The sequence below is a fragment of the Pseudopodoces humilis genome, chromosome 8 (genome assembly GCF_049639895.1).
Source record: "Pseudopodoces humilis isolate 2021_Gansu_Grassland_sample_001 chromosome 8, ASM4963989v1, whole genome shotgun sequence".
Taxonomy (NCBI): Eukaryota; Metazoa; Chordata; class Aves; order Passeriformes; family Paridae; genus Pseudopodoces; species Pseudopodoces humilis.
In genome coordinates this window covers 14,273,158-14,299,922 of record NC_142207.1, presented here as the reverse complement: position 1 = coordinate 14,299,922, position 26,765 = coordinate 14,273,158, and the positions used below count along the sequence as shown (strand labels likewise).

At 45.9% G+C, this 26,765-nt stretch overlaps 1 protein-coding gene across 1 annotated transcript in view; it reads left to right on the top strand.

The window, feature by feature from the left end:
• Nucleotides 1-359: 359 nt before the first annotated feature.
• MARCHF4 (membrane associated ring-CH-type finger 4) overlaps nucleotides 360-26,765 on the top strand; it is a 92,807-nt gene continuing 66,401 nt past the window's right edge. Inside the window, exon 1 of the mRNA XM_088059041.1 lies at nucleotides 360-818. Coding sequence (XP_087915167.1) covers nucleotides 360-818 — 459 coding nt within the window. The remainder of the gene's footprint in view (nucleotides 819-26,765) is intronic.

Sequence of the window (26,765 nt, the reverse complement as noted above, 5' to 3'; positions counted from 1 at the left end):
CATCGGGGGCTTTCTCCCGAGACCGCCGCCTGCGCCCCTGGACCCTCGGGCGTGGGAGATTTATTTCCTCCTCCCGCTGATTTCTAAGCAAACTTGTGGAGGGGGGGAAAGGATCCCTCGGCAGCACAGGGTCGGGTTTTTTTCTGGTGTGGATTTTTTTTTTTCAATTCCCGTCCCCGCCGGGTTGCAGCGGGTTGCCGGGGACTTCTCCCCCTCGCCCTCCGGCTCTGCTTTTGTGCGTTCCCCGGCGGCCAGCGCAGCCCCCCCGGCACTGCGGCCGCCGCGGAGCCCCCCCGGCCGCGGGCCGCCCGGCTCCTGCCCTTTTCTTTCCCCCGTGCCCGCCTGCCAAGGAAAGGCACATGTTAATACCACCCGGCGCGGGCATTTTCTGCTACTGCTGCTGCGGGCTCCTCCGTCCGAGACAGATGTTGCGAAACCAAGGCCTCCTCAAGTGCCGCTGCCGCATGCTCTTCAATGACCTGAAGGTCTTCCTGCTGCGGAGACCCCCCGCGCCGCCGCCGCCCTCCCCCCCGCCGCCGCCCCCCCACCCCCGCGGGGCAGGGGCGGCGGCGGGGGCCGCACCGCCCGGGGGGCGCGGGCCCGGCTGGCGGGCGGCGGGCGGCGGCGGCGGCGGGGGCAGCCCGGCCGCCGAGGAGTGGGGCAGCCCCGCCGGGGAGCCGCCCGCCTCCCTGCCCAGCAGCACCTCCTCGGATGACTTCGGCAAGGGCAAGGCCGAGGACCGCTACTCGCTGGGCAGCAGCGTCGACAGCGGCATCCGCACCCCGCTCTGCAGGATCTGCTTCCAGGGGCCCGAGCAGGTGAGCGGCCGAGGGCGGTGGGCGCTGGGGTGGGGGCCGCGACGGGCCCGGTGGCAGCGATGCTCCAGTCTGAGGGACCCGGGGCCTGCTGCTTGAGGGGGTGTCCCTGCTGCCCGGAACAGGACCCCAAATCCAGAGGGGCTCTGCCTTCTGCCCAGGCCCGGGGCTCCAGATTTTGCTCATCGGTAGTGTTTCCCAGGGAGGAGTGGGGTGGAGGCGTGCTCCATCCTTTTCTGCTTCCCGGCAGCCTTGTCCCGGGCGCTCATGTCCAGCCTCAGAGCCGTACGGCTCTGGCATGGGAGGAGGGACACGCTGACACCTTCATGGAGCGGAGCACATCTCAGCGAGGGAGGCTGGTGCTTTGTGGATACCCAGTTGCGGTGATTCCAAAAGTGATGCAAAGGAGGAGTTTAATGTGCCCTTTGCTTTTAAAAATACAACTACAGTCTGTACCAAACACGTGGCAGGAGGCAACCCCACTTCAGTGTTTCCCAGGGGATGGCTAGTAGGAACTGTGCGGGTGCTCCACTGCTCCCATGCTCCCAGCAGCACTATCTGCAGGAGGAACACGGATGGCTACAATTGTACCTGCTGAAGCTGCAGCCTTGAGATATTTCATGGTACAGACTGAGGTTAAACCAGTGAAGTTTCCCTCCACCACACAGGAGAATGAAACAAATACAACCATGTTAGAATATAAGATGCCACCCCGGAGCATTATTCTCCATATTTAATGACAATTAAATGCATCTCATGTATTTTCAGGCTGGCAACTTCCTTACAGTCATGTAGCCAGCAGCATTTGTACCTAACATGACACAGCTTGCAGGTGCAAGGAAGGCTGCAGACCTCTGCTTCTGGGATCGAGCCCGTATGTGCAGATAACCATTATTACCCAGGGTAATTCCATTACCTGTCATAATAGGGGATCCTTGTATGAGAAAGGGTTGCAAAGTTCAACTTGACTATTTCCATTTTGGACACAGATTGTGGCATGTAAGGTGAAATCTTACGCAAAATGAGTTTTACCCCAGGTGTTCTTTCTCCTTCATGGACCTGTGTGCTCTGCTGAGGAGAAAACCAGTTCTCATTTGAAAGCAGCCATGCTCTGGCACACATCCTGCCTTTCCCAAAGTTGCCTACATCTGTAATGCAGTGATTTTGCCTTCTGTTATGTTGGTTTGAGGATGGTGGCGATGGGTGCAGGAAAGTAGGGAATGGGCTTCCATGCTTCCTTGGAAACACCCTGCCTTGGGACCTGCCATCAACCTATCCCAATATCCACAACCCTACTGGATGTGTCATACCAAGGGTTCCATAGGTCACAGCTCAGTGCTCCATGGTCTGTAGCCTTCTCTAATGGTTTATGCAGCTGGCAGATAGCTGTGAAACACAGTTTTCACCATAGACTTTCAGATGGGAGTGGAGGAAATAATTCTTTTTGGAGATACTGTACACCTTCTTCTCTTGCTTGTCTTGTCCTCGTCTCTTCTAAAAGTTGGAAGCCATGCAATTCACTTCCTGGCAATTTGCATTATTCCACATTTCTAGTACTCTTCCCTGGCTTGCCATTCTGCCTGTGTACACAAGACGTAGCACCTGCGAGATTGGCTTATGTGTCAGAGCAAATAGAACCCAAGCAGAATGAAAATAGAGGTAGCTTGCTTCCTTGGAGAACATTAATGCTTGAAAATAATTGGATGCTAATTTCCACACTGAAAACCAGTGTAGGTTGCATTGTAAAAGTGAGACTATTTGCTGACCATCTGCCAGCCTACCTGAGTGAGGAGCTGAGCAGACGTGACTGGCATCTCATAAGACTTTCACCGGGATTTATCTTTTTTGATTCTCACGGTTTCTGACCAATGCAATAAGATATTTGCAGCTGGATTCTGCTACTCATCCTTGAGCAGTACCTTATTCCACAAATAATTTTTTGTTCACCTGCATTGCCTGAGGAGTATTTGAAACCTTTTGCCCCTGCAGCAGCTGGGAAGCACAAGTCATTATGGAGGCCCAAACTGTGGGATTTTAAAGCACAGTCAGATCCTGACACAGCTTCTGGGGCATACAGTTCAGAAAAACTGAGCACTGAATTGGTGCAGCTGATGTCAAGACCTGCAGTTTGGTTTTTTGGAGCTTATCTCAATAAAACTCCAACAGGGCTAAATCCCACATTCCTTGTTCCTTTTTGTTATGGTGTTTATTACTGGTTTAGCCTTTATTTCCTATTTGTTTTACAACTCAACAGCTGACCAAAGACTCTTCATGTTTTGGACCCTCACAACTGTAGAAGTCATAGATGCACATTATTCTATACCACCCCTGCCAAGATCATAATGAAAATTTATCTGCTTGGAAACAAAATATAATTGCTAGTTCTTTACTCTGCAGATTAATAACAATGACAGATCTAAACAGTATTTTATTTACCTGTCAAAACCATCTGAATTTGCTGCAGCTGTGGGTAAATCTGCAGGGCTGCATCACAGTAACAAGAACAAAAGTCTTCATTATAAATTGACTGTTCGGCGCTCTAAGCTTATTTACTCAGATAAAATGACAGTGAGTCTCCATAAGATGTTTTAATCCTGTTTTGATATAAAAAAATCCCAACTAAAACAACAGCCAAAAAGGTTTAGTAATCTGGCTTCGCAAGTAGGTTTTATTTAATATCTAATGCAAAATAAAATTGGTAGGGATTTTTGCTTTAAATTTTTGATTTCCCAACATGCATGATACTTCAGGCTGCTGAACTGCTTATATCTTAGGCTGCTTATGTTGGTTTGTGGCTCTTATGGGTAAGCTGATTCTTTAATTTAAAAATGTACTGAGGACCATAGGAAGGAGGAAAGCTCATTATTGTGAAACTGTTCTGATCCTTGTGTGTTAGTCAAGAGAAACCAGGGATGTGAGCAAGAAAAGAGTGGATCTGATGACCAGGGATCACAGCATCTAGCTTGTGTTTTGAGGGCATGAAGAGAAAACTTTGCTGAGGTCTGACAGTTGAAAAAGGCAGCTGCTTTCATTGAAAATGAGAGCTCAACATCATGGAAGCTGGGGGACTGAACTCAGCTCTTGGGAATGGCATTTCCTTTCAGGGACTTGCTCGGCATTTTCAAAGGTTTCAATGACTGAACGTCCTGCCACCATTGTGTCAGCAAGTTCTGAGATCCTGGATTGAGCGGCAAAGCTCTGGGGAGAAAGTGAGGAGGAAAAATGCTGGAGTATTTTCTTCTTTTTTGGTTAATGCTTAGTGTTTGCAGAATTTTGTCTGCTTTCCTGGATCTTTGACAACCTTCTGCAAGAGAAAGAAACTAAGATGAGCTCCTCTCTCACAAATGTTTTACAGTATTTGGTATGGTTCCAAGCTGAAAGCAAGTCATGGGGATTAGCAGAAAAAGACATGGGTGAAAAGTCCCCTCGCATCAGGGGATAAACTGTTTGCCCACGTCACAAGGAGTTAGCAGTACTGTGGAGTTTAGGATCTCAGAAGTGGTGCTAGCTGTGCCAAAAATAAATAGCGAAACATTCTTAAATGAAACTGAGATAATTTGGAAAGCCATATGTTTCAAGGTTCACTTGTTACAGTGTCAGTTAGAGTCTGCGCATATCTTTTCTTACCTATCATTTTCAATCTGTGTTTCTCTTTCTCTTTTTTGCTGGAAAGGTGGAGATTTGAAAAGTCAGTAGTGGTAGATTTGGTTGGCTATGGAAGATCAGAGAGAACAGACAGTGGGCTCTTACCTGCAGGTTGATAGCTTGGACTTAACTCAGTATTCAGTAGAAATGCTTGGATGAAGACTATTCTTCTCACAAAATTTCCTGCTAGACTTTTGGGACACCAGCTCCTTAATATGAGAACATGAAGATCTTCAAGAAAATTGGAAGACAACAATAATGGATATTAAGACATGCATTTCTAGGTGATATGTAACTGGGCTGTGGAGCTCTTTGCTGAAGGACAAAGAAAGAGCTAAAGTTTAATGAAGGACTATAAAGCCGTGTGATTATTATGAATATCTAGAGTCATCACAACTAATGATAACATTTCTTGCATGATGCATGTAAAATTCATGCTTCACATCTGAAGCCAATCTGGAGATCAGGGAAAGACTGAGTAGGAGCAGGGCCCTGGATCTGGTGTCTTTCCCCACAGCTCACCAGCCTCCTGTGCCTGACCAGTGAGATCCACCCCTGCAGGTGCATGTCTGGATTTCATTCTCATGTAAAGTAATGTCTTCAGTGTGTAGGTGCCCACCATGTTCAGGAATTCCCTAGAATTAAAGTGACCCCAAATTACTCATCCTGGACTAACACACATTCTTGGGGGCCCTGTGTAGGATCAGGGAAGGGTCAGTACCATTGAAGGGCTGGTCATATGCATGTGTTACTTGAAATAGCTACTGAGAATCTCAACCCTTTCCTGGTACAACAAACATGAGGAAAAAGCATCATCTGCTCCTTGCATGGTAAGATCTGCAGAGGAGGCATGAGCTAAGGTTGGGAAATATTGCTGCTGTACATACAGACTGGTCTCAGCAGCACAGAGGAGTGGAAGAGGTGTCTGGGATGCCTGATTTCTGATTTGCAACGTTGCAAGATTGAGGAAAATTAAGTAGTAGAGTGAGACAAAGAGGAAAAGAGGCAGTCTGAGTCAGAATTCAGGGTACAAGTATGATAATGAATGAGTGGAAGAAGAAACAACTGTGCAACCAGTATCACAAGCATGTCCAAAGCCCAGAAAACTTGCAAATATAGATGCTGGTACTTACTTCACAGAGTCTGTCCAAACTGGTTACACCATCAGGACACTGTTCTCAAACATGTTGAATCACATGACAGTGCAGGCTTCCCATCATGTCCTTTTCATAGTTGTGTTCCTACAGGATTCATTTACTTGGTGTTAGAAGGAGAATCATTCATTAGAAAAGAGCCAGTCCAGCTAAAACTGAAGAATAAGAGATGCTGGAATGCAGCAGTTTAGATTCAATCTATATATTGTAATTTATGATAGAAGGGAAGAGAGGATGCTTCCTATGATATTCAGTCCATCTCTCTGCTTTCCCATCTTTGAAGCTTAACACCTGTATACCTACCTCTCCTGTTACACCTGTCCCAGGATAAAATCTGTACTGTGCAGGCAGAATAGTATTGGCTTTGGCAAAGCTTTGCTTGAGCCATCAACTGAATGGAGCCCAGGATGTCATCTATTTTAGATTTAGTTGCTGTTGCCACAGAGTTGATTGGCAAAGCTCCCATTAACTTCAACAGCGAAAGTGTAGGCATCCAGTAGCAGGGACCTGACCCCTGTATTTCAATAATGTTGTGCACACAGCGGGGTTTCTATAAATAATAGTGAAAACCACTAATCCCATTGACTTTTAATTGCTCCGGAAGACAAGGTTTTCACCTTTTGTGCCTGCTGAAACTCTGATGCCTGACCCATTTATTTCAGTGCCACTAGCTAGCCTGTGCAGCAGTTTTTCTTTTCTTTCACTTTTCCCTGTATAAAAGGCTTCATGAAGGAACTTGTCTGTGTTTGTGTCACTGTTTCTTAAATATACATTTCAGGCCATGATTAACGGTGGCTGATGTCAGTTAGTGACAGAACAAGCAATGCAAAAGCATGTAGCTCCATTGTTTGCATCTGTAGAGTCACTGTTATTTCCACAAAGGCAACACTTGCTTCTGGAACGGCTCTGTTTGTACAAAACTGAATTGAATTCAGGTTGTCTTTCAACCAAAAATTCATTCCCAGCAAGGGCCTCCTCTGTGGCAGCCTTTTGCTCACATTGGTGTTTTTCCATTTAGGGCTGGCCCAGTCCAGAAGTCAGAAATTGTTGTGCCAGAAATCTGTGATACTGTGTCCTATGTGCCTGCTGCACATCTCCATTCCTCCTAGCCCTTCAGTAAGACAATAAGATGCACTGTAATTGTTAGTAGTCCATATCTGTGACCATCCCATCATCCTTTTATTATCTGGTCGCCAAAGGAGTAAAGCTGTGTGATGGTGTTAGCTGTTACAGGTTATGCTCATCAACCCTTCTCTAAACCTACTGACTAATGTCAGCCACATCTGGCAGAGAGTGGAGATCTGAAAGGCATTAAATTCCTTTATGCTTTCATGAAAACTAGCTGGATGAAGAAGAGGGAAGCTAGAAATGTCCTGCTGAGGGAGAGATTATAGCATTGTCTGTGCTAGACACTGTAGAGTCCATGGAGGACAGAGCTTCAGATGGAGCAGCAGCTGTAATAGGAACGTATATCCCATTAGACAAAAAAAAAATAACCCCATCATTATATGGTTTCCATGGGAAACCAGACTTACAGAATAGCTTGTTAACTTTTTCTATTTCTCCTTTTCCTTTGTTAATAAGAATTGCTTACCTAAAATGAATTGCTTGATGCTGAAGACTTGTTTACCTTCCCCCATCTTTTCACAACCTACCTTTTATCATTTTCTGATTTATCACTGGTTACAGTAGAACAGATTACACTGTTGGCAGTGGAGTGATGAGTGATGACCTTCTTCTGGTGAAGAAAGAAAGAAAGAGCAGGACCTGGAAACCTATGTAAATAATAAATGGACTGTGCCTATGGCCCTCTGCAAAGTGATGAGATAAGGCGAAATCATGGTGGGCAGACTGGTTCCAGTGACAAGGCCCCTATACTGAAAATCTCACATATCTTCTGTCATGTTATTTCTTGTTCTTTACACTCTTGAGTGGTTTTCTCTCACCTCCTCTTCCTTCTTTTCTTCTTGGCCAAAGCAAATTGACACATCAGAGCTTGGTCCCACCCATCCTATCTGGCTCTATCTGCACAGGTTCTCCCATGGCCAGTGTACCATCAAACCCAAGCCTCCTCTCTGTACAGCTTGAACACTGGTGACATCACCCCCAACAGTCACACAAACTTAACTTGCTTCCCTGGGTGGGGAGTGAAGGATGGGATGGTACAGAATGGGAGAATGATATAAAAAAAAAAAGGGGGGTTTACATATTATTATTTCCTACATCTAGTACCTTGTGTTTATCATAGGAACCAGGCTGTACTTGGGAAAACTCTGTAAACCCCATAGAGTATGGGGATCCCTGAGAAAGTTTTGTCTTCTCTGTAGAGTAACGTTGCAGGGAACGTCCATTTTGGTTGGAGAACTGGGCTGTCAGACATCCATGGAGTCACAGGCATATGCAAAACAATTTGCAGAACAAGAGAGAGAAAATAAACTTGATATTCAACCAGTTTGGAGGTCAAGGACAGCTACAGTCTGTGTGATTTCTTTGCCATGTTGCTCTTAGCAGAAAGTTACCAAGGACTGCTGGACTGAGAGTGTGTTCATGTTTAAGGTAAGGGTATGAGGTCACCTTTCCCATGCAAACAGTATGTGCCATTAGCCAAGAGATCAGTGCTAGAGGCATCTCTAAGGTTTGCAGTGCACTAAGTATTTGGAGCTGTTTGCCCTCACCATTTGCAGCCTCTGTCAAGTCATTCCTTGGGACTGCCATTATAACCTCTGGTACTGTGTAGGTTTAGATTCTATTTATTAATGTGTGCACTGATCATGCCCCAAGCATGGGGCAGTGCCCAGGCCTCAAGAGATTTGCTGTCCAAAATCCTGACAGAGGATAATCTAACCAGTTCTTAAGGATGGGCACAGTTGGAGAACCCACCCATCTTTCCTGCTGCTGCTCATTTCTTCTTGCTCTTTTTTTTCCCCAAGAAGTAAGCAACTGAAGGTATTTTCCAGTAGTTGCATGTAAATGTAGTGAAAATTCATCCTTCAGGATTTTACAAGTTTAAGTGACAACTGAAGCCATAACACTCCTTCTCTAGGCCAAACAATCCCAATTCTGCCTTTGCTTTTATGATGTGTTTTCTAGACTACTCATCATCCTTCCTGTTACCCTTACCAAATGGTCCATATTTTGCTATAAATACACTGGAAACAATTATCCAGCTAAATCCTTGTCAGTGTGGAGCAGGCAGAAAGGTTTTGAATCCTGTTTAACAGGTAGCAGAAATCATCCATTTCAAGCTAATGTTTGCCCTCTTTATTTATTCATTTATTTAGGGGACAGCAGATGATTATTAATTGTTACTCATGATCTCCTTGCCCTTCAGAGCTGCTTCTTGGCCAGTCCTCCACACTGGCTCTGTGCAGTTGGCATTACTGCACCGGCAGAGGAGCTGCATTTGGCCTCACTGACTTGCATCCATTTTTCCCCAGCAGCAGCCCCTTACAGGAGGGCCTGCAGATGCAGTAAGCATTAGCTCAGTTGAATCTTCAGATCATTAATGTCTTGAGTTCTTCTGCCTTTCCTTCTGAGGAGAGCTGGAAGGAAAAGTCAGGAGGAGCAGTTGTGCTTTTCTTTAAGGATCCCATGACAGCCATAGATAAGACTTATGGCTGGGGCTGCTCCTGTCAGTGCCCACTTATAAACACGTGGAAGAAGAGTGAATGGATCCTCATTACTTCAGTTCAGGCATCTGCTCTCTGCCCCAATTGAAGCCACTCTCTGCCCCAATTAAAGCCACTCTCAGCGAGGCTGAATATGATTTTCCTGACAGATTAGGGCCTCTAGCCAGTCCTGGTTGAAATGTTGCCCACACCACCCACTTCTCTCCTGCTTCTTCAATCACTTTATGGATTGGGTGGTTCACATTTCCTCCTAGCACCTTCTTGTGCTAGCAGTGTCACTTGGGGCATTAACCCTATGCCCAGCTTGAGCTTATTTTCTCTCATATCCCAGCTGTGTAATCGTGTTCATTTGCTTTTTCCAGGGTTGCAGAGACACTTGCTCAGATCCTCATTTCTTGCTTTATTTCTGTGATCCCTTCCTATCCAATTTCCCAGCACAGCCATTGTCCTGCTTCAGCGTGGTCAAAACTAAGAAGCTCACTTCTTTTTCAAGACTGGTATCTTGATGAAAGAAATGGTTTTCCAAGAATTTCCCTGGGCATCTCCACACCCTTTAGTGTTGCCTGTCCTTACCCAGATAGATCCTGTGTAGTTTTTTACTCCAGTTCTCAGTGTTTGGGAGAACTAAAAAAAGCCAAGTGGAAGGATCTGTTGAAGATATAACACACAGCATCAGCGTGCAGAAATCCTGCTGGCACTTCACCCACATCACATCAGCACGTACCCTGGCAATTTCCTGCAGGTGCTGAACTAAAGCTCAGTGGATGGTTTGCACTTCCTGCTAGTACAGGGCCATGGGCTAAACCTGCCCCTCCAAACACCCCAGTGCTTTTAGTTTTATTGGGTCTTCTTCTCTGTCTGATGTCTTGCACAACCTTGCACTGTCTGATGAATTAAGCACTTCCCTTTTCTTTTTCTCCTTGTTAAGCACACTAGGACCTGTCAGGGCTTAAGGTGCCAGAGAAGTACAAGAATATTATTATCCCATTCCAAGTGATATTAAAAGAACATTAAGATGGATCAGATGAGCATTCAAGAAAAGTAGGTAATAATAAAATACTGTATCAGTGAGAAATCACAGTTAAGTAATTAAAGAGAGACTATGAGAGGCAGAAGTAGAGTTATGGGTGCTTCTGGCCTCCTGACTACTCTTTTTTTTAATATGATGGTAACCTTTACAGGATGTCAATATGTCAAGCATTGCACCAAGAAGTGAAGCAAAGGCTTTTCCTGCCCTACAGAGTTCACATTTTAGGACATAAACCCCCAACATTTCCTTAACATTGAAAAGGCAGGCATTCTTACAAGATTTAAGGCCAGAGGGAGTTACTGGGTTAGTCTAGTCTGAACCTCTCTGTAATAGCAGTGAAGTTCCCTCAATGAAATTCCTGCTTGAAGCTTAATAGCTGTGCAAGAACTAGAGAAGAAATATCTCTTCTTGGTTTTCAGATCTCCAACAATGGGAAATTGTTGCAGTGCCCAAGGAGAAAATCTGGGGAAACAGAGAACTGAAACTGTCTTTGCATATCAACTTTTGTCTTTTCTGTCACAGAAAGAACTGTGTACGGTGCGCATCCTTAGAAACCAGCTTCAAAAACCCTTGGGCTAGCTGGCAGAGAAGATTTCCCTCATGGAAGAAGTTCCTTGTTTGAAGACAATTTTATTCCGCATCAGATTAAAAGAAAGAAACTTTCAGCCTGGAAAAACACTCATGAGATTCAGCTAGTTAGGAAAAAGACAGTTCATAGCCTCCTCTGACATATGAGAGCAGAAGTGCTGTCACCTACATTTAACCCACATCTGGAAAATTTTCTTCATAGACAGGATGGCTACATAATTTCTAAGAAAAATATTTTTAGAGCCCCCATAGCCTGAAGTGAGGACTCCAACATAAAGTCAAGCTTGCTAAACTGTCATGACCTGGCCCAGCTGCCATTGTTATTCTTTTCCACTCCTTATGATCTATTTCTTGCCTTTACCAAAAACATGTGAAACCTGCGGGAGAATTCTTGGCCTTCCCATCCTGCAGCTATTCATGAGATTTCCTCTCTCATCTTTTTCTTGGTGATACCAGACATGAGCTTCATCTCTCTGAAGGTGTGCTCAGGCATTCAGTGCAAATGTCAGGTGATAGTGACAACTGTGAGTTACAACTCAGGTCAAACAAAATCACACAACCTCAGAATATTTTAGGATTTTAGGGAACCTCAGGAGATCATCTTGTTCTACTTCTACTCAAGCAGATCTGACCAAATCAGATCTCTAGATATCCAGAGCAGATAACTCCAAGGACAGTTATTCTACTCATGTCTCTTGACACCAGATTTAATATTTTACCTCCCTTGCAGTAAAAACGTGGGGGGGTTGTTTTTGATTTATAATCATAATTCATTGTGTTTCAAATTGTATCTGTTTCCTCTTGTAACCACATACCTTTGAGAAGAGTCTGGTTTTCTTACTGTACCAAGAAGGTGGCTGAAGATAGCAACAAGAGCTTCCCTTAGCTTTTACAGTGATTTTAGGAGGAGCTGTGCAAAAGAAAGGATTAAATATCTGCTCTAACTCCTCAGTGTGGATTTGGACAAGGGATGAGATTTGTGTAATGGTAGTTAGATAAATACCAAGGGAAAATACCTGCCCATCTGTAGCCTGAAGAATGAGAACAAACATTACTAATAATAGCAAAAGCTCAGTTATTTCTCTTTGTCATAGCCAGGAAGCTTCTTGATCCAATAATCGCTAAACCTCAAGGAGGTGATTCTGTTTCAAATGTGAGTCTTACAGAAATATTGGTTGTAGAAAACCTTGATTGAGCAAGAATCATTTTTGTTAAAATTGAACGAAAGGATGAGCAAAAAGAGATCTGTAACTAAGGTTTTCAACTTTACAGAAGCAGATTTTGAAAGATCAGGAATCTCTAAAAATATGCAATATAGCAGAAATTTATTACACATTGTCTTATTACTATCAAAACAGCCATTAGTCTCTTTATAACAAACAAAAACATTCTGTTAAAATTGCTGCTTTCTGGAATCTTACAGTAATTCTCCCTTCTACAGGCTATTTTTACTTTCTGTTTTCAGAGGCTCATTCTGGCTTCAGAGGCTTATTTGCCTTGAAAGGTGTTCAAAACCTGTCCCAAGATATGTTTTAATACATATGAAAAATATTCTCTCTTTCTTACTTGCTTCCCTAAGCATCAGTACTTATCCATGTCAGTTCTATTTATAAGTTCACAAGATACACTCAGTGACATTTAAACTTCTCTGCCAAACACAGCCACCTTTGATAAATAAAGGCTGTAGAACTCTTAAGCTCTTATGAATTGCCTGAAAATGTGTGGCCAGGTGGGGCATACTCCCCATACTGGGTTTGTGATGCCATGGAGGGGAACTGTCATAAGAGGCCCACCCCTACTAGACATCAAAAAAGCCACCTTACTACCAGGTACAATCCAGAGGGAACATACACACTGTTTAGATCCATTGCTCTGAGAACTTCTGGTGCTTCTGTTGTCTTTGCTTTTAATCCTCTTTACAAGAAGGCAAGAAAAAGATCCATCTGCCAGCAGAAGCGGAACTAGCAAGTTTGAAGTCAATACTGGAATATTTCAGAAAACTGTACATTTAGGAAACGTAGGGGACTATATAGTAAAAGTTCCAGAGGCTTCTCTACTGACCCCAGTGCAGGATCTGTTATTTCAGTTGGCCTCTTTCAAGGGAACTTCACAACAGGGTGGTCAAACACAGCCAAATGGTGGGACTGGCCCTTCAGGCAGCACTAAAAGGGAGGATGTTGATGCAGCCCTACCTAGGACTGCTTTAAAACCTGAAGAAACACCTTTGGTAGATGGCTGATGGCAGCAGCTCTTCCTCAAGCCTGCAGAACTCTATGTGTCACTCCATCACTGCAGAAAACTTAGCTGGAGTGGAGAGCCAGGTGATCAGGGGAAGGATTGTAGTTAAGTGATCATGAATGGCAGGGAAAATATCAGGAATAATTCTGTGCAACTTAATAAGAGGAGGAGCTTTCATCAGAAGCATCCAAAGTGCATCTGTCAGTAGGAGAGCAAACTAAGCTGCAGGGACTCTTCAGAAGTTCTTACTACTATAGTAAGCCAAAGGGGATGCAGAAACTGCTTCAGGCTTATGGATTTCCACAGAGCACCCAAGGAAGCCCCACATCAGAGATTATTTGCAAATGCAAGGCATACAAATGTTGTGTGTAACTGCTCTGCCTGTGTTTAGGAGGATCAGAAACTTAGGGGGTAAATGTTGTGATCTCTTAAGGTGGCAGGAGGTTTTCTACTATGGCTCTGCTTTCTGTTTGTGTTAGATCCAGTTATTTTTCCCTGTAGTGGATGTGAGAAGGCCTCTGAGATTGGGTTTCTGTGATGAAACAGAAGATGGAGGGGGATGATCTTGGGACAGATGAAAGCTGGAAAACATGTGCTCTTCTTCTCTGATCAGCACAAGGTTCTGTTGCACCTGATGGAGCTTCATTCACTCATTCATTCATTCATACATTCATTCCTGCGATCTCACTGCCACCAAAAAAGCCTAATGGCATTCATCAATCCCTTGCTTCTTTGCATCCTGGTTCTGCATTGCCCCATTTGTGTGTTTCCTTCCATAGGATTTATAACTTCATCCCTCTCCAGGTGGTGTCTCTCCAACAGGGCAATGTAACTGTCTTTTCTTACCGGATAATCTTTTGCCCCTAAGCACTGTGACTAGAGCAGCAATACCAGCCCTACAGGCTACAGGGGAGATTTTCACCTTCTCTAACTACATCCTCAATGTTCCCAGTTTTTCAGCATGCTCTGCATTTTGGCCTGATTAGGCTATTTGTTCTGTTGTATTGCAGAGACAAGGAGCGGTGCTTAGGCACAAGAGAGTATGTTCTCTCTGTAGCCTGTAAAATAAGAGAAAATTTGCTCAGCTGGAAATGAAACAACTCTGAGTTCAGAACTCACATTGACTGACAACTGTTTTGCATTTCCATACAACCATCAGTACAGGCCAAGGTCTTTACCCCTACGTAAATGCTCCTAAGGCCATTAGCTATCTGTGTCCCAGAGATACTGATGAGTCAAAAAGAGGCTGTACAAATCCATGCAGATAGAGAAAACCATCAGATTCCCCCCATTTGTCATGCCCTGTACATGTTTGGAACAAATACTCACCTCAAGTCCCCTTTCTCAGACCACCCTGTCCACCTGGTCAGTACTGTTTGGTACCCTCTGACACAGCTTCACTTGTCATGGGTGAGTTGCAGCATGAATAACAGCCCTTCCTGTGATTTATATCCTTTCAAGGGAGAGAGAGGGAGTTTTGCCAGATATCTATCTACCTATAAACGTATATGGCATAACTGCTGGGACACAGCTGCACTCACGTGACTGTCTTTAATCTGTTTCTTTTTAAATCACTGTGTCTACATTGCCTTGAGCTGTTTTTCTTCCCTCCTGAAACGTGCACATCGGTGTTGGTGTCTCCAGTGCACTGCTCTGCTTCTGGACTGCACAGCCTTCAGGGTTCTCATGAGATGGTCAGAGGGCCATGGAGGTCAGGGACCTGGGTTCCCATTAAGACACTCCATGACCTCTCTTCAGAGGCTCTGTGATTCCCAGGCAGCAGCCAGCGCACAAGCACTGCCGCAGCGTGTGCTGATCCCAGCGCTCACCACTGAGCAGGGACTGGCTGTACATGTGTGTTTGTGGCAGTGTGGGAGAAGGCAGATGCCACGTGGCTAAGCCAAATTGGATTGAGAAGGAGATTAAATGGTCATTTGTGGGTCACGTTTTCCTGCAGAGGGCAGATTGATGCCATGATGCACATCTGGGCTGTGAAGCAGATGCAGCAGTTCCAGCTGCTGAGGCACTTTCCTGGAGGACTCTGCTGAGCACACTACGGGGCTGGGAACACAACACACCAGCCAAGAGCTCTCCCAGCTGGGGAGAGCTGCTCTCTGCTGTTACTGGTACATTTGTAATGAGAGATCTGCACTTCGCCTGTTTCTCCAGTAGTGTGTGCATGGCATGGCCAGTGCAGTGTGCTGATCTGCAGTGTATCACAACTGTGCTGAATCACAGTGGCTCGCAGATCAGGCCTCCATGTCTTGCGTTTTTTCAATCCACTTACTAGGGTTCTGTGTCCATCCACTGAAAAAGATCTTTCTATCTGACTGGTCAGCTGTAAATTCACCAGGTCATAAAAGCAGGCTGACCTGGAAAGATCCAAGATATGAAGATGGTTCAGAACTTAATTTAAGCTTGAGTGCTCTCTTGACACTGGGGTGTCAGGGCTGTGACTGTGGAGCAGTAGTGAGCCCTTGCTCAATGGTACAAGTGGTAAAGAAAATTTCCTGGCCATGTCACAAGACCTCTAAGCAATGGCACACTGTGATATGGAGGAAAACCACATGGCCTGCCTCCATGAGTGCTTGGAGAGGGTACCTCTGCTTTCTGCAGAGCCAGGGTTTGCCTTTCTGCTAAAGAAAAGGAAGTAGACTAAAAGGTGTGGGGAACTGAGTAGCTAACACAGACCTCTCAGATGAGAGTTACCCTAAGAGATAAGAATTAACAAACCCCAGGTTTTAGAGTCAGGGTGGCAGCTGGGTCACTGGATAACAGGTCCCAGCCCAGGTAAAGGGTTGACCTCTGGCTCTGAGAGGGCACATTTAGAATATTTCCCCCATTGGGATGGCTTGACTAGAGGAGGTTCCTCTTCCAGTTCAAGTGAATGAAAATGGATGAGCAGCAACCAAGGATCTCAGCTTCTCCTCTGAGCTTTGTAAACAAGCTGTGATTCTAGGCACATCATCAAGGTGGGACACAGCTCTGAATCGCAGACACCTCAATGTGAGTGTCACAATGTAGGTGTCTGCATGTGGACTGGGTGTCTAGGCAGTGAAAAATCAAGAGCTTGAGTCATGCCCACGCAATGATTTCTTAGTGGAAAACATTGTGCCCCTAGTGAATGCAGGCAGTGGAGCTGGAGAGCCAGACACCTACATTTGCTCAGCTGACTCACTCCCAGGGCTCTGCTGTCAACATTGACTAGACCTCCATCGATTATACAGGAACAAGGGCATCCAGTGCACACAAAGTTGCTACATCTACACAGAGTACGTAGGACCCTTTCATGTCTCCATAAAGCAGACTGGAAAATTTCACTTCTAGGAATGCTTTAAGGGATCCTTGCTCATCTACAAAACACTGAAGCCACTTCAGCTGAGGTGCTCTACAAATGCTGAGTGTTCACATTATTATAAGTAAACAACAATTCAGAAATGCGTGCACAACATTGAAGAGAAGTAAACAGATGGGAGAAGTTGCCAAGTAAGGCCACGCTGAAGTGATGAGCAAAAATAAGTTTTAGAGACAGTCTGACATTTTTTTAGCAAGACAGCCGCAGCCAGGATTTGAAGCATTTAGCCATGAAATGGGGTCAAGAAGGTGAGCTGCCTTTTCTTGGGCAAGCTCTTCTCCTGTTGGGCAGTCCCTTCTGTGCTCGAGCAGCAAGTGCTCATTGTTGGCCTCGCTAATCAGGATAATCATGGTGCAAAATGGCTCCACTGGACAAGGCAGGAAAAGTGATATTGTTTGTGGTGAGCTGTTGTGTGGGAGAAAAGAGATTTTAATTTAAATACAGCCTTGAAGTCACTGAGTGACACCAGCACTGGGCTGACTTGAACTGACAACTGCTAATTACTGAGAGAAAAATGACTCACTAAAAAACAATAATTGTCTTACATCTAATGGATGACTTACAGTCAAATAGAACGCTATAGTCTTGGCATGGGGGACATGCATAATGTGACAGACCGCCTGCAGCCTCACATTTCTTTTACAGAAATAGAGTTCAAAAGTTGTGCAAGACGTTCTGTATTTTAATTAACCAAAACCCAGAAAAGCTGCTCTGAAAACCTAGGCAGAAACTGCATGAGGACACCCTTCTCTTGGCAAAATACTGAAAATCCAGTTCTGGTGTTGCCAACAGCAAAAACCCTATGGCTTCTGAAAAGTCACGGTTTTCCATTTTACAGCATACAACTGGAATTGCTGCTGGAAACTCTACTATGGGGAGAGCATCAGCAGACGGGGTCTCCACAGAGAAACAGTGAAAGGGAGCAACACTTGATGCAGTAAACATGTGACAGGCACTTCTGAAAATTCATGTGTCTGTCAGAATTGATGAAACTATTTCCTGTTGGTGTGATAAGAATGTATTAAATATTTGTCTGGGTTTACGCAAGCATGGATTATAAGGAAAGCTCTTGTATATTAAGGGATTACATACTTTATTACAGTATATGCTACCTAAGTACTACTGGGAACAGTTCTCACATGTGTTTGTGCTACAGGGGAGCAGTAAGCAAAAGGCAAATGGTTCATGGTGGTCTTAGGTGTAATTTGGCTGAACCACCATGGTTTTCCTACTTTTGGAATCCAGAATGATATTTTCACCTTCATATAGTGGCCCATGTCAGGCTGAAATCTGATGGTGCTGCGGCTCTCATCATTTGGGTGTAAGTGGCTCCACCATGCTTCTTGGGCATGGGAGCACAGGGTATGTGTCTCTGGTCCTCAGGTCACTTTTTATCCTTCAGCAGGTCATTTCCAATCTCTGTTTTGGGAGGGACCGTTCAGCAGACTTTGGCTCTGAATTTCAAGCTGCTGGGCCTATTCAGCAGAGATGTCAGATAGCAAGCAAGGCACTCAGCATGTCTGCAGACAGCACCATCATTTCAATGTCACCTTTATTTTTTAAAGAAAAAGTTGGCTTGGTTGGCCCTTGAGTTACTGTTCATTATTTTCCCATGTGCATGTTGATAATTTCTTGTTATTGGGTCATTTCTCTTTGTAAAGGACTTTAAGTACAGTTCAACACCAGTGTGGGACATGCAATTCCCTAAGACGGTGGTGACCTCCTGCTCACTTCTCCTTCTCTTTTTCTTGTTCTCTTGCAATCACTTGAAAGTTCCCTTGAGCCCTTGCTTAGCTTGCTCACCCTTGACTCTAATAGTAACAACCTTAACCCAGGGGACTTCTCTAATCCTGGGGTCAGAGGGGGAAGTATGAGTGATTGCTCTGAGCAGCAAACCCATTTATGCAAAGTGTTTCACTCTCTGAGCAGCATCGTTGAGGAAGGATGAGATTAGAAGTATATCAATGGCAAAGTGACTAAGAGATTTTTCTTATTCATAGGCTTGGCTTGTGCTTAAGGAATTTACATTATTGAGATTTTTTAAAATCTGAGCTGGTTGAATCTAAGTCTTCCAGCTGTGTCATAGATATCAAAGGCTTGTTGTTTCCTTCCTGTTTCCTACCTTGCAGCATTTACACATTGCTCCCACTGTTTTCTCTCGTTGCTTTTCTACACCTGTTTCCATATGCCAGGAGTACCACAGCCTCCCCCAAGTCCCTGAGACATTATCGTAAGGCAACTCAGTGTCAAGACATTTTCCCAGGTATTCAGTCTGTTTCTTCTTTTGCTTAATTAATTTCTTAATTATTTGTCTAGTTAATAGTATTGGGAATTAAGAGAGATGCATCTCCTGCTGACACTGATATGTCTGAATATTTATAATAAAGAAGAGTTAATGTCCTTGAAGCTTCTAAATGAGTGATTCCCCTCTAGAGCAGGAGCTGGGACAGATCTTGGTATAGACATTGGTATTTCTGTGCATCTGTCCTGAGAGAAAATTCTCAGGAGCTCAGACCTCAGGGAACCCCTACCCCAGCTGAGATAGGCAATGCCAGCACAAATGAGCAAAGGCCTGGAGTACCTTTGCTCCACTACAACTGTGTATTCAGACAGATTACTTGGGAAGTCATATCACCAAAACCCCACACTCCTCTGCTAATGAAGACTGACACCTTGCTGGGGGATGCATGAGGAGCAGGATGGTTTGCGCAAAGGAGTTGCACTGCGTAGAAGCTGTGAAAAAAGACATGCCATGCTGGAAGACAGAACATCCATGGTGAGCATAGTCAGGCTAAAGTCAGTTCAGAAACTGTATCTTCCCAACTTGGTGTCTCCCTGCACAGCAATTCAGACAGGAGCAGCAGGGACATTCCCAAGGTAAAGAGAGATGTGACTGAAGTTGAAAGAGAAGTCAGTGTCACTGAAAGAAGGTGAAGTCTTATCTACAGACCTTTCCTCAGGGTAAGGATGACTGTCCAGTGTCTTGGTGATGTGTGTTCATGAGCAAGCTGAGCCACTCCAAGACCTTGCAGCTATAATGAGCAGCATCCTCAGCTCTGCATTTCCACCCTTTCTAAGCTCTAGCAACAGTGACTATGCCAGGGACTTGATCCCAAAAATTTTTCTAAAGTCTGATTAGCTTTTTGTTGGATCAGTTCTCCTGTCTGGTCACCAACACAGCACTGGTAACGGGACAGGGCAGCACACCTGGGAGGGCAGTGAGAAGGGGGAGATGGTAGCACAGACTTAGACATAAACCGTGCCTAGAATTGCATCCCAATACCAGGAACTTAGCAACTCCCTTCTAGCAACAGTGAAGTATAAGGCATTTGAAGATACTCTGCAGCAATTTCAGGGGGATTATGCTATATTCAGCCCAGAGATAAAGCAAACTTCAAGCTCAGCTCTTCAAGGAAACAAGCTCCTTGCCTGGCCTGACATCTAAATATCTGTCCCAGGAGGGAGTCCCTTTTACCTCTGTAACAGAAAGGCAGTGACACTTTTAGGCATGGACCCATGCCATTTTTGTTCTTACACTTTTGCAGTTTTTCCCAAGTGACACTGAAGTTGTTCCCAGCTCAGGGAGGCAATGTCTTCTGGCCATCCTGGGAAGAAGGGCTGTACAAGGTGGTTGCAAGCTGCAATTTCATAGTTATCTTTCTTAGTGCCCAAATACTCCCCTAGCACAAAAGAGATATTGACAATCTGGGCTACTTCAGTGGGGGATGCTAAAATGTTAAAGGGACAGAAGCACATTATATGTGAGGAGAGGTGGAGGGATTTGGTTCAGTCTGGCAAGAAGATGAAAGGGGAGATCTGCTGCCTTCTGCTTGAAGTCAGAGCATAAAGACCAAAGAGCCAGAGGGTCTAGAGGCAATGGCACAAGTTGCAGCAAGGGAGGTGCTCATTGGATGTACAGAAACAAACTTTCACAGTGAGAGCAGAGCTGTGCTGAGACAAGAACCCAGACATATGGTGGGATCTCAGTCCTCTGACATCTTGACAATTCAGCAAAATTAAGAAGAGCAATCTTGAAGCTAGCCCAGGTTTGAGCAGAAGGTTGGACAAAAGAAATCCAGGGACCTCTCAGTCTAAATTCTATGACCTTAAAAAAAAACGGGCTGAGGGGACTGAGAAGTGGCTGCAATGTCACTGGTCATAGGTTTTAGTCTTCTCATTCTGGAGGATAGTGTTACAGGGAGAAGATCCTTAAGCACGCGGAGATGCAAGCCCACCCACTTGCCTGCCTTCTGACACGACTCTGCCTGCAGCCATCTCAGTGTGTCCCAACTTCTGTCTGACTAACCTTTGAACAAAGGAGCTGGCCCAGCACGAGAGCCTGTCCTACTGAGCACAGCAAAGCTATGGCCTCTTGAACTGGTGGCAGCAGTCAGTCCATGACTGATGCCCAGGAGGTGCCTGTGCTCCCCACTCACGTTGTCGGGGCTGGTACTGCCATCCTTCACTTGCTGCACTTTGAGATCAAATTAATGTCTAACTAGTGAAAATTTGGGCTGGAAAAGAATGGACAGATGTGCTGTCTATGCTCACCATCTTCCTTACCTGTACCTCTGGCATGGCTTCTGCTCTGTTCCCTGGATAACCCTCAACCTCCCATATCATCAACATGGTTTACTGTAGGTTATGCCAGGTCCCTCCAGTGTAACATCAGACCCTTGTTCCCCAGATATCAACCTCCTTGCTTTCAATATTATTCTCCACCTATCTTGCTGAGGCACCCCAACAATATATTCACAGTGACTATCACCTCAGATCCCCACTTAGCAGCACCTCTCTTACACCCCCACTTCCCAGAGCTTTCCCAAGCTCAGTACTGCAGAGTCATCACACTTGTGACCATCCTCACACAAGGCCCTTTCTCCTATGGCACATTCCCACTTCCCTCTTCCAGTAGCTCTCCCAGCCCAGCCCCCAGAAATGGTCCTTCCAGGTGCCCTCTCTTCATCTTCACCTTCCTCCCTGGCAGGAGTGTGGGAGGAGAAGGCAGGCAAAACCTCTCCCTTAGAGTGGGTGTGCTTAATTTGGTGTTTGTTTTCAGTGCTGTCTGCTCATCACTGCTTAATGGATTTCATTTATGACGTTCAAAGAAAGGAAAAAAAGAGAAGTATCTCTGCCTCACTACAGCACCTTCTTTGAAGGGAAAATACCTTCCCTGTTTGCCTCTGGATTCTTGTTTCTGTCTGTGGGATTTAGCTATCAAAAGGCGTGTGGTCACCTGACACCTGCATTGAAATGCTGCTCATTTTCTCCCTCAAGGAAGTAGATGAAAGGTTTAAATCTGGTGCTGTTCTGTCAAGGGAGAAAGTGATGATAAAATGCAGCCTGCCCCAGTGGAGGAGCCAGGCAAAGAGGGAGCTCTGGACAGGTAGATGGGCTCAGCTGGCCAGGTCTGGCTGTCCTGTTTCCCTGAGCACACCCAGCACCAGCAGGAAGGGACTTACTTTCCTATCTGCTTTTGCTGGGGACTGACCCAGAGAGTCCCTGCTCTGGGGATGGCCAGGCAATCTTGACCAATTTCTAGCCTGCCTACAAGTCCAGGCTATTTGAGTCCTGTTTGGTTTTGTGTCTGCATAGTCTTTTATTTAACCAAAATAAGGCCTCCAAAAATGTGACATAATTGATTCATATTCCTTTAAATAGTTACTAATTTCCTCTTTTAAAAAATTCTCTCCTGTTCTCCTGCAATGAGTTGGTATTAGGTGCCACAACTGGACAGGGTAGGCTTTCCCAGCCTCCACGTGGGGCTTGGCACCACATTGCTGATTTGCAGAGGAGCCATTTTCCTGATGGTGGCACTGGCTCTGACTCTTATTTAAGCTGCTGTGAAAGGAGAGGCATTAGGGAACAGCTATCAGGTCTCCAGAGAGCCAGACCCCAGCAGAAGTGTGAAACGTCACTGTGCCTGTGGGTGAGAAGGAAGAAAGTGTGTTAATGCTTTCGAGAAGCACCATCAGGCCACAGACTTTATTTCTCAGCCATCCACCTCACAGTCCTCTTAGCAAACCGCAAATAGTAACACCTCCCTCCATCCCTCCCTCCCTCCCGGGAGCTGGGAGGCAAAATTAACCATTTCAGAGCCCTCTGGGTGCATGAAGCAGAGTCCACAGGGTCTATGAAAAAGCCTTTCCACAATGCAGATTCTCACTTGTGACGTACTTTAGGTTTTTCATGGGATTAAAAATAAAGCAAGACGAGCCTCCTCCCAGCGCTCAGAGCTGGGGATGTGTGCAGGGAGGATTTGGGCTCAATGCAGACGCTGCTTTCCCCAGCATGAGTGACTTGAAGGAGTGAGCCCAGCCTCGCATTGTGCTTTTAGCACAAAAGGATGGATTTCGAGGCTCAGTGCAAAGAAGTAGCGCTGCCTTTCCCTGCCACCCTGCTCCCACCTTCATTATGGCAGAGTGCGCTGCCAGGAGCAATTAAGCAGAACGAGTTTTATTCTCCCGAAGAGCAAGAGCTCTCTCATGGAGCAGTGGCTTCTCACTGCTATAACGTGGCTTAGCTCAGGAATTTGCCGTGGCTTTTGAAGGGGTGTTGCCAGGCAGGGTAGGACCAGCTGGTTTTATTAGAAAGGGGCTGAATGGGAAGCCAGGGAAGGGCATAAAGGCTGGTTAAAGGAAGGAAAGAAGGATGGTGCCAATACGAAACACCTCACCTGGCATTTGGAAGCCTGTGGCAGATCTCTGCTCTACCAGTGTGTCCTGCAGTGAGCCTCTGCCCACACCAGCTCCTGCCTGGGCACGGGGGACACGGTGTTGTCCCTTTTCCCCAGGGAGACCATCGGGGTGAAGGCATCAACAATTATACACCCCCAGACAGTATGAAAGGAGACACGAGCACACATGCCCAAGATAGCCGCTATTAACCTTGCCTCATTTTATATATTTTTACAGCTGCCGCAGATGTCTCGGTGTCTCCCTGGAGGGATGTTAGGTACTTACAGCCCTTTCAGCTCAGACAGAGCTGCCTACAGGAGCTGATGGCTTTGGCCCTGGCTCCATGAGGCTCCCTCCTTGCAGGGAGGCTGGCTGAAGTCCGTCAAATTGTCCCTGCTCTGAAAGGGACTTCGCAAGAGTGCGGCTGGGCTTTGGCAGCTGGGTCAGTGCTGGCAGCCGCCTGCCCAGATCTGATTGTAAGCTCAGGATGGAAATAAGATGGAGGATAAATAAGCAAGGATGTACTGAGAAGCCCTACAAGAGGAAATAAGGACATTATTATTGATTAGTAAAGATAATAACAATAGTAGTTATCGACTCGATCTTGCAGCATCAACCAGCCATGTTGTGCTATTGCAGGAGGAGGGAGAGGTGCAGAGCCCCTGCACACCAGTCACACAGCTCATTTGCTCTAGCCCAGCAGAGACGGAGAGAGCACGTTTGTAAAATGTAGCCTGAGTATCATAAGCTAAAGTGACCTGTAGGATTTTCACACTACAGTCAACTGGGGAGCTGTTGGCAGCAGTAATCCAGAAGTATTTTTCCATGGCATCAGCCCAGAGGGTGGTGGCATTGCTGGGAAATGTGCTGAATTTGGGGAGCTTTGGAGCGGTTCGGAGTTATATTTCAGGAGATGGAGAGGAATTGGTGTTTGGATTTATGACAGTGCTGTCTCCCAGTCCCAGGCTCTGTAGCAAAATGGTCCCCCCCTTTAAGCTATCCCTGGACTCACTGTAGCTCCCCAGGTTCAGGTCTGGCACAGACATCTGAGGAAATGCTGTGCGATGGGATGTATCCGTCCCGGCCCAGATGAGCTCAGCCTTAGTGCCAAGGCAGGGGATGCTCTGCATGGAACTAAACACTAAACATATTTGCTGTCCTCCAGTTACCTCTCTGCCTGGCCCCTTTGCAAGGCAGGTAGCTTTTAACTGGGGGAAGAACTAGCAGGACACTGCTGCTGCTGCATCCCGAGTGAGACGATGCAGAGCTCAGGTGACCCTAACCCACAGTGCAGTGGGACAGATGCAGCACTGACACAGGTAAGAGGCTTATGTTATGGAAAGCATCTGCCCAACAACATTTGCTTTGTCCTCTCACCCACTAAATCTGATTTAGGGTGGCCTCATCTCCGAGACCTCCAATTCCTTTAGTCTGTTTCCAGTCGCCCTCCTGGCCACCCTGCTAGTGCGGATGTATGTGTGTGTAGTGGGGTGTTAAGCCCTTTAGAGCATGAAATGTGATAGCTGTCCCTGCACGCAGTGAACTGGGGCTGCAGAGGGAGATGGAATTAATTGCACCAGCAGTAGCGGTTGATTGGCAGTCAGCATCGTGGCAGTGGGGAGGTGAGTCAGCAAAGGGGGAGCTTTATGAAAAAGCTGGGAATCAGCTTAATCAGGAGGAGTTTTCTTCAGCTGATAGCTGGACAGAAAACACATCTATGGGCATTAGTGCCTGAAAGCATCCACCAGGTAGGAGGAGCACAGTGAAGGACCATGGCATCGACTTGTGTGTGGGCCCATGCTCCCCTGGGGTGTAGAGAAGGCTCACAGGACAGCATTTGGGATGTGCTGCGTGAGGAGCCTGATTTGATGCCATCACAGGAAAGCAGCCATGGACAAATCCCTAGGAAAAGGGGTCTTAGTGAGGGCTTGGGACTGATCTGAAATACCAGATTTAAAAGTTAATTTTGATGCTAGCAATTTTCAGAGGTAGCTGTCCCTGGCAACTAAGTGAGAGGATAAGGGACATTTAGCTGCTCATCCTGCGTGAGATTCAGCCTGGCATTTCTGCTCCCCAAGCATGGAGCTACCATGAACCTGCAGTGCCATGGCAGGGTAAAGCACAGTGCCAGTCAAAGTTAGTTTTACTGTGTCATAGACAACACTACAGCTAATCTCCAACCCCGTGGCTCATCTTCATAACCCCAAACCCACTTTGTACAATTCAGTCTCCACTAGGGCCAGATCCTCAGTGACTGCGGCTTGTTGTCTTTCCCTCCTTGGTGCCAGTGAGAGGTTTTAGTGCAGGCATCAGGGATGTGAGCACCCAGGCTGATCAGTCCAAGGCTGATAGTCACCATAATGACAAATTACCCCGTGGCTCTGCCTTTTGTTACAGGGCTATTGCTGCCATGTCCGTGGCATAGAGATGAATCATTCTGCCCAGCAGTAGTGCACAGCCTCCTCCGGAATGGCTGCTGGTTACTCATGCACAGCAGGAATACATGCTGGCTTACTGTTCCAGGAGGGTCATCTCCAGCTGCCTCTTCAAAATGCAAGGGGGTGATTTGGCCCACGCTGTGGCTGAGTGGGGCTGATACCCTAGATGGGCAAAAAGAGGGGCAGTACATTGTGCCTGTCCCACTCTGGGGAACACAGCTGTGCAGAGTCTTTTCTTAGCACCATAAAGAAACAGAAATTTCACCTTTCCATCAAGTTGTTTGATCTGATTGCAGCAGGAAGCAGGGCTGGGTAGCAGGGCCCTGTGTTCAGCCTGTAGCTGATTCCCTGCCTGACATGGGAAGATGAACTAGGGCTTGTCTGCACTAGAGAATTTCCCCCCTGCACTAATCTGGTCTGGCAGAGGAGGCAGAGCGAGGTGCCAAAATGTTTTTTTTCCCTTTTCCTTTTCATCCTCTTTTTAAATAGCAGTTCAGCTGATGGGCAAAACACGGTCTAGAGTAGCATTACAGGCAGCAGAAAATTAGTTCAGCTTTTACCCTCATTAGCTGATTGCCAGTAATTAACATTTCGTCATTAACTACAGATGTTTATGGCCTGGAAGAGAAGTTTGGGTGTCTCCACGTTAGCTCTCAGAAATGCACTGATTATCTCCATTTAATTGGCTGAATGTGCCTCAGTTTACTTATCTCCTACGGGGAAAAAAGGTCACCCCTATCCTCTGCTTTACATCCCAGCCTATAAGGGCTGTCAAAGGAAGACGTGCTGCATTCAGATATAGGTCTTTTTAGGAAGTTCAGCTTCAGGAAATGCAGTTTGTCACTCTTTCTAGCTTGCCATCTCTTCCCTTTAATGACCCTTACTGTCTAATAGATCATAATCTTCTTGGCATTGACTTTTCATTGTGTCCAGGTGCTTTATTCCACCTATTATCTTCAAGTAAGCATGGATGCCCACAAGTTCATCCGTGCCTGTTTTTTGACAGCACCTGGTTACAGTAAGGTATCTTACAGAACCAGAACTGGAAACCAGGAGGAACAACCCTGAAGACCCAGCTCCTGGTCTGAAAAAGCAGGCAGAACCCAGCACCTGGATCTTAAACTCACTGGCAACTGAGGATGGATAGCACTCATTCATGGGATACCTCTTTGACAAGCTCCTGTATGTCCCTGCAT